This window comes from Phoca vitulina, unplaced genomic scaffold, assembly GCF_004348235.1.
Source record: "Phoca vitulina isolate PV1807 unplaced genomic scaffold, GSC_HSeal_1.0 scaffold8, whole genome shotgun sequence".
Taxonomy (NCBI): domain Eukaryota; kingdom Metazoa; phylum Chordata; class Mammalia; order Carnivora; family Phocidae; genus Phoca; species Phoca vitulina.
Window position 1 is genome coordinate 50,240,859 of NW_022589711.1, and position 8,073 is coordinate 50,248,931.

At 52.7% G+C, this 8,073-nt stretch overlaps 1 protein-coding gene across 1 annotated transcript; it reads left to right on the forward strand.

Annotated features, from left to right (window-relative positions):
* The first annotated feature begins 1,026 nt into the window (after positions 1 to 1,026).
* On the forward strand, positions 1,027 to 2,769 carry LRRC15 (leucine rich repeat containing 15). Its single transcript, XM_032406260.1, has one exon. The coding sequence runs from the start codon at positions 1,027 to 1,029 to the stop codon at positions 2,767 to 2,769; it is 1,743 nt and encodes a 580-aa protein (XP_032262151.1).
* The last annotated feature ends 5,304 nt before the right edge of the window (positions 2,770 to 8,073 follow it).

Consider the following 8,073-nt stretch of genomic DNA (forward strand, 5'->3'; position numbering starts at 1 on the left):
GATCAGCACCATGCCTGCGGGAGCATCTGGCCCTACCACCTTTGAGCTCGAAGGTCATCTTAAGTTTTCTGGGTCTTACTCGAGGTCACTCAATGTTTCTTTGTGGAAACTGGAACTAGGACCCAGAAGGGCCACAAGAGCCCCTTCCAGTGAGACAGGAAGTGGCACAGATAATTTTCTTTCATTGGGAAGGTGGTTTGAATTAAGCCTCCATGAAGCGCCCGTGAACGGGTTCAGGAAGGGCCAGGTTGTCAGTCACGGTGATGGGGCTGGGCAGGGCGGTGCTGGGCATGGCCCAGGCGGGGGAAGAGCGGAGCTTGCCTTGTAGCCTTTTCCGCCAGATGGGCAGTGCATCCCACCTTTGCTGGCTGCCACTGCTTTCCCAGCTGACCTCCAAGTGCGTGCTCTCAGCATCTTCTCCCAGGCTCAGGCCCCATGTATTTGGTCTCATTTCCTATCTGTTCCTCCTGAGGAGATCATGTTCAACCAGCAAATTCAGGTGCTATGGGGGATACACAGATGTATCTGATCCGGGGGTTTTGTATCCAGACAAGATACTGTTCCTGCCTTAAGAAACCTATAGGGATGAAAGATGAACATCCCTGCCCTTGAAAAGCTTATTGACTAGAGAAGGACACAGACAGGAACACAACAAATGCCATACGGAGCTGGCATGGCCCCAGTGGACGCTGGGAAGACGACCTGCATGGGAGGGCAACTAATGCTGACTCACGGTATCTGGGGAAGCTTCCTAGAGGTGATTGCATTTGAGCTGGACTTGGAAGTATGGGAAAGATTTCGATGAGGACAAAGAGTACTCTGGGTGGGGGGAATTGCTTGGGCAAAGGCATGGGGAGAAGGTGGAAGAGGCTGGCTGACCAGATCATAAGTAGCATAAGTCGGGGTATGTGATGATGGAGTTCAAAGGCAAGCCAGTGTTCAACACCAAAGATGTTGACTTAAATATAACCGCAGTGTCGGTGAGATAACCCTGAATCACGTGTGCTCTCTCCCTTTGCAGAGGCCATGCCACTGAAACATTATCTTCTTTTGCTGGTGGGCTGCCAAGCCTGGAGTGCGGGGCTGGCCTACTATGGCTGCCCAAGTGAGTGTACCTGCTCTAGGGCCTCCCAGGTGGAATGCACCGGGGCGCGCATCGTGGCGGTGCCCACTCCCCTGCCCTGGAATGCCATGAGCCTGCAGATCCTCAACACGCACATCACTGAACTCAACGAGTCCCCATTCCTCAACATCTCCGCCCTCATTGCCCTGAGGATTGAGAAGAATGAGCTGTCCCACATCATGCCCGGTGCCTTCCGAAACCTAGGCTCACTGCGTTACCTCAGCCTCGCCAACAACAAGCTTCAGGTTCTGCCTATTGGCCTCTTCCAAGGCCTGAACAACCTTGAGTCGCTCCTTCTGTCTAGCAACCAGCTGGTGCAGATCCAGCCGGCACACTTCTCCCAGTTCAGCAACCTCAGAGAGCTGCAGCTGCACGGCAACCACCTGGAATACATCCCTGACGGTGTCTTCGACCACCTGGTGGGCCTCACGAAGCTCAATCTAGGCAAGAATAGCCTCACCCACCTCTCACCCAGGATCTTCCAGCATCTGGGCAACCTCCAGGTCCTCCGGCTGTATGAGAACAGGATCTCAGAAATCCCTATGGGCACTTTTGATGGGTGTGGAAACCTCCAGGAGCTGGCCCTACAGCAGAACCAGATTGGTATGCTCTCCCCTGGCCTCTTCCACAACAACCGTAACCTCCAGAAGCTCTATCTGTCCAACAACCACATCTCCCAGTTGCCCCCTGGCATCTTCATGCAGCTGCCCCAGCTCAACCGTCTCACGCTTTTTGGGAATTCCCTGAAGGAGCTCTCGCCGGGGATCTTTGGGCCGATGCACAACCTGCGTGAGCTTTGGCTCTATGACAACCACATCACTTCTCTACCTGACAACGTCTTCAGTGACCTCCACCAGCTGCAGGTCCTGATCCTCAGTCGTAACCAGATCAACTACATCTCCCCAGACGCCTTCAATGGGCTGGCGGAGCTTCGGGAGCTGTCCCTCCACACCAACGCGCTGCAAGAGCTGGACGGGAGCGTCTTCCGCATGTTGGTCAGCCTGCAGAACATCTCCTTGCAGAACAACCGCCTCAGACAGCTCCCAGGGAATATCTTCGCCAATGTCAATGGCCTCATGACCATCCAGCTGCAGAACAACCAGCTGGAGAACCTGCCCATGGGCATCTTTGACCACCTGGGGAACCTGTGTGAGCTGAGGCTCTATGACAACCCCTGGAGGTGTGACTCCGACATCCTTCCACTCCACAACTGGCTCCTGCTCAACAAGCCCAGGTTGGGGACAGATGCTCTCCCGGTATGTTTCAGCCCACCCAGTGTCCGAGGCCAGTCCCTCATCATCATCAACGTCAACGCTGCTCTCCCCAGTGTCCAGGTCCCAGTGATGCCCAGCTACCCAGGAACACCACAGTACCCGGACACACCCAGCTACCCTGACACCACCTCCATCTCCACTACTGACTTCACCAGCCCTGTGGGGGACTACACCGATCTGACCACCATTGAGGTCACCGATGACCGCAGCACGTGGGGCATGACCCAGGCCCAGAGTGGGCTGGCCATTGCCGCCATTGTCATTGGCATTATTGCCCTGGCCTGTTCCCTGGTTGCCTGCATCTGCTGTTGCTGTGGCAAGAAGAGGAACCACGCGGTCCTGATGCAGATGAAGGCACCCAATGAGTGTTGAAGAGGCGGGCTGGAGGCAGGGCTGGGGAAGAGTGGGAGCACTGGAGGATCTGGGAGTTTCATTATTGTGCCTCCACCCCTGGGTCCACAGAGCCATCCCCCACTCTCTCTCACTGGTCCCCAAGAGAAAGGCACCCCCACCTTTTCCTGACCTGTCTGGTTCTCCTCTAGAGAACTACAGGAGAACCAGCTCTTGCAGGGCTTCTTACCACCAGGGAGATCCAACCGGCCATGGCAAAAACCCTGTGGGGTTTCTAATTCATATCCCTGGGCTTCATTCAAGAAAGCCCTTCTCCACAGCCTTACCAGCTCTCCTCCAGCAAGCTTCCCTGCGCCCGCGGCCCTGCTGGCCTCTGTAGACTCAGTTACCACGCCGGCTCACTTTGTGGGAATAGTTCTCCACGGGGACAGCTTCTCTCCCAAGTAGGATGTAAGTTGATTTCCCTTCCTTCGCTCCACCCCCGTCTGTGGCATGCTCTCCCCTGTCCCCTTGAAAGGTCTCCCTTGATTTTCTGCTCCTGAAGGCAGGGTGAGTTCTCTCCTCACAGAAGGCTTCCACCCACTCAGCTGGCTTCCTAGGAGCTGCCAAGCACCTGGTTTTTGGGTTGCTGTGCAAGAAGCCCCTTGGCTCCCGCAGAGAGAACCACTGTCAGTATCTCTCATGGGATCGTTATCTGGAAAAGGAAGACCGGCACCTGTGCAACAAGTCAGCCTTGTAGAGATTTCTGAACCACAAATTTTGTTTTGAAAATATTGGTCCTTTGAGGGATAAGGTCACATAGAATGTCTGACCCCTAAAAACCTTGAAAATCAGCTTACTAGTACTGGATGGAGAAAGCACCCTGGTACCTGGGTGTCCTTCTGTTCATCCCTAGGGTTTTTCTCTTTTAACTTTTTATTGAAGTATAACACATACAGAAATGTGGGAGCGTGACCGTGTAGAGTTTGATGGGTCTTCACAAACAGTTCACACCCATGTAATCAGCATCCAGATCTACAAACAGGACATCACTAGTATCCTCCATCGTGGGCTTTTACTGGAGAAGACAGGCTTGAGGAGATGGGTCCCCATGAGCCAGGATGGCCCCTCACCACCCCTGCCAGCCCGCCCTTGCCAAGGCCCAGCTGCTAGGGGTAGAGGAGACGATGTGGGTACGTTCCGGAGATGTGATCAAATCCCCACACCGGAGGCTCCCAGAACGGCCAGGTCAGAGGCCTCTCTACAGCAGAGGTCCCTGCAAGCACACACCTTTCTCCGCCAGCAAGCTGTCCCCTGCTCATCGGAGGCCCCTCCGCCTGGGCCTTTTATGGCCATGCTCTGCCTCTGTCTGTTTTTAATTTTCACTTTCCATTTGGGGGAAGCAAAATAGTTCGGAGATGAGATCCTTCAATTGAACAGCTGAATGTAATGGAACCTGGTAATCCTTCTAGTGTGGTAAAATTCTCCATCAACGTTCCAGTCAGCTAGACACTGAAATTCAGAATGCTCACATACGGGAGGCAACATCAGGGTGCACAGATAAGTCACCCTGGGTCTGGGGGCTCTCTGGAGTTCCTTCTGCCTGTGGCCTGCTTATAAGAGTTAAGTGTTTGGTGCAGGGTTATCGTCCTCCTTGAGTGCTAGCCACAGAAATCCCTGCCTTCAGCACCTTTCTGCTACACACGTATTCACACTGGTAAAGAAATTGTGCTCATGGCAACTCATGTCTTTGTCTGGACAACTGGTCTATCAGTTCAGAAATAAAAACAGTGAAATGGAGAATTTCAGCTGTCTGTGTCTGCCCAGGAAAGAGCTGCAGCCGGTGCTGTAAGGATTTGGAAATCCTGACTGGCTCTTACTAGTTTTCTCTGTCCCACAAGACAAATAAGAAATTGCCTCAGGCCTTAGTGGCATGATGCTGACAGGTTCCCAACAAAACAGGTCCAGGAAAGGATGTGTGTAAGAACTGGTACACTGTATAGTTTTTTTCTCTGTCCCAGAGAATCTGGGGAAGATGGGGCCTGTCAAAGGCAAAAGACATCTTCTCCCCAAGGTAAATCTGGGTCTCCAAAAGGTTTGCCAAAGATTTGTAGCAACTGGTGGACATGTACCAAGACTTGCCAGGGCCCAAAAGGAAGTGAGCCCAGAGCTTGGGGCATGAGCATTATTCCATTGATGGTGGCCTGCCTGATGATCCTGGGGCCATCGGGGGAAGCTGGGCTTGCTTTCCTCCAGATAGGAAGCATGGTTTAGCACTGTATTCGTCAAGGTGCTCCTTATGAGTAGGCTCCAATGTCTCATTGTGCAAGGGTGCAAGTGGGCCAGAGATGGCAGAGAGGTGAGGAAGGAGTCCTTTTCACCCAGTGTGTCCTGCCCTTCTGGACCCAGAACCCTTGGGTAGTCCTGGCATTGGCCATGACATTGGAGGTCCTTTCTCCCGAGCCCAGGATAGCAACATATTTCCCCAGCCCAAAGGTTGGCCCGAGGGCATCTGTCCTCAGATGTCTCCATGCAGGAGCACCCCCGGGTGGGGCTGGTGAACTCTTTACATGATGCTCGGAGCTTGCCTGGTCCTTTCTCCCATCAGAGTGGATTGGATGGAGCCATTGGGCCTCCTCTTTCATGGCAGGCCTTTTGGCCTCTCTGAACCATGTTGTCTGGCCAGGGAGCTACCAGGAAAGCTGGATGGAGTTTCCTTTCCAACAAGACATTGCATTTGCTCACTTTCCAGGGCTAGAGTGAGCTGCTTGGTCCCCCCAAGTTGAGGTAGGGTACAGAGTCCACTTTAATTTCCCTGTTTGCTCACTGGCCCCTAGGTCACCTTGCCAGGACCAGCAGCCTCCATTTGGAGTGAAGGGTCAATGTTGGAGCAAAGAGAATAAAAACCAGTTAGAACCACTGTTTTTCAAAAATGCTTACTGTGTGTAGATACCCTTTAAAGCACTGAACAAGCATTTTCTTTTTAAGCCTGACAGCACCTCTGTGCATGGGTACTACCGTTATGCCCTGGAAATGGGTCTAAACTCACTCTTTCTTCTGCAACATTATTCAGTGGGCCATGGGTTTTCTTTCTCTCTTCACACTTTTTTTTTTTTTTTTTTTAAGGATTTTATTTATTTGACAGAGAGAGACACAGCAAGAGAGGGAACACAAGCAGGGGGAGTGGGAGAGGGAGAAGCAGGCTTCCCGCTGAGCAGGGAGCCCGATGCGGGGCTCGATCCTAGGACCCTGGGATCATGACCTGAGCCGAAGGCAGATGCTTAACGACTGAGCCACCCAGGGGCCCCTCTCTCTTCACACTTTGTACAAGACGTCATGGCCTGTCCTGGGCTTTCATCCGTAAAGAAAATGGGAGTCACTTTCCTTCTGCTTCCTACGGTCTTAGCTATTGGAACCTCACTTGCTACCGTGTGGATCAAAAGCTTTGTCAATACAGGGAACATTCAGCTCCCCCATCCACTAAAGAAAAAGAACAGTTTCAGGAATCTGTTTCCACCCTCAGGAAGCTGATGGAGAGCAGACAGCTGGGAGATAACTAGGTCACTAGAGCTGGTAACCAGACACTGGTGTGTCCAAGCCTTTAGCTACAAACCACTCACAGAGTGCTGCCCACGGATCTCGCAGTCAGAACTGAACCCAGGCTGTTGGGGAGGCAGTGGGCGGGGGGCTCGGGAAGGAAGCCCTCACTGTGGTTCAGAGGAGGGGGCAGGTGCTTCTGTAGGCCCAACTTCTGCCAGCTATGCTCTCTCCTTCACCTAAGGAGAGATCGTTCTCACCAACCCATTGCCTTCATGCTGCCTTCAAAAGTAGATCATGTTTGCCTCGCTTAGAGAATCATTGCAAATAGTCCCAGGTGCTTGGTGATGCATTTAGAGATTTCTAGGCCCCCAGGGTTTTATAGAGTGTGAGCCCTGGTGGGCAGGGTTGGGGGTCCATCTTTGCTGGATGCCGCCTATAACAAATTTGGTGTACAGAATCAACAATAAACAGTATACACAGGACACATGTGCGCTCGATGGACGTCTTGCCTAAGGAATCTCACACCTGTTGATTCTACTCTTGTTCATGCATGTGAGGCTGAGCCAGACAGACCCTCGTGGAGAACAGATTCTGAGCTGGGAAAAGGCCTTTGGAAAGTGAGTGGGGAACATAAATGCAATAACAAATGATATCTCTAGGCCACTGTGTCTGGAAGGAGCCTGAGGAATAGGTTCAACCCATTTTATAGATGAAGAACGTGAGATCAAGGCAGGAAATGAATTTCCTCGTGTAATTAATGCCTGAGCTCGCACTGCAGCAGGTCTCCAGACTCCCAGACTGGGGGTTCTTCTATGTCACCAGAAAGGCATTCATTTGACCTGTACGTGAGCACGCACACTCGCACACGCACACAGTCTTCGGTGGGCGGACTCTTCCTGCACACCGCAGCATTCCTAGTGTGCCTCGCACCGGGCTCGGTGTGTCACAGGCTCTCAGAAGACACCATCTGAGTGAAGGCGACTCCCTCCAAAGTGTCCAGGCGTCCCCAGCACTTTTTCAGGTCTCCAGATCCCAGGGGCTGCCGTAGCTGCCAGCTCAGTGCTTGAGAGAGGGATGATCTTCTCTGCGGTTCCTTTATCCCACTGCTGTGCCAGGATAGGAGCTTCAAACTGTATTTTCCTGGGCTCTTTTAGCTCGTAGATCCTCTCTGCCAGGGGTAAGCTTGTCCCAGGAGTTTTGGCTAATGGGAAAAGGGTTTAGGGTCCTCATCCCATTTCCCAGAAGGTCCCTAGAGTTCTTAATGCAAATCTCCCCTCCACACATGCCCACATATGCCCAGAGTTCTGCCAGCCTGCTCCTATCTGAAGTTTTATTTCACACGTGTGTGTGTGGGCTCACGTGTGCACGCACGCACACACACACACACACACACACAAAGGTCGGCCCTCTACCACACCCATTCCACAGATGAGGAGGCAAAGACTTGTAGAGATTAAATAATTTGTGTAAGGACTGGTTAGTTAGTTGAAGAGCTAGGATTTGAACCCGGATCCACTGAATCCCCAATTTCTCTGGCTCACTATGACATTGACAAACAGACAAGGTCTCTCTCTAGAGGTGTCAGTGCTTTAAGAAACCATTCAGAGCGCAGATGGGGCTGTTCCCCTAGCCTGGCTGTGGGTCTCCTCCAGAGGTGTGCCCCCTTCCCTCAGCCCCTGGTGAGTATACCATCCTGCCCCTGCCGGCCTGGGTGCCGTGGAGGGCGGGGTGGGGCGCATTCTGTTCCCAGCCCTTCTTCCCTCTGACATGCTCCCATGTTCCTCTGCCAAAGTGTGGATTTGTACT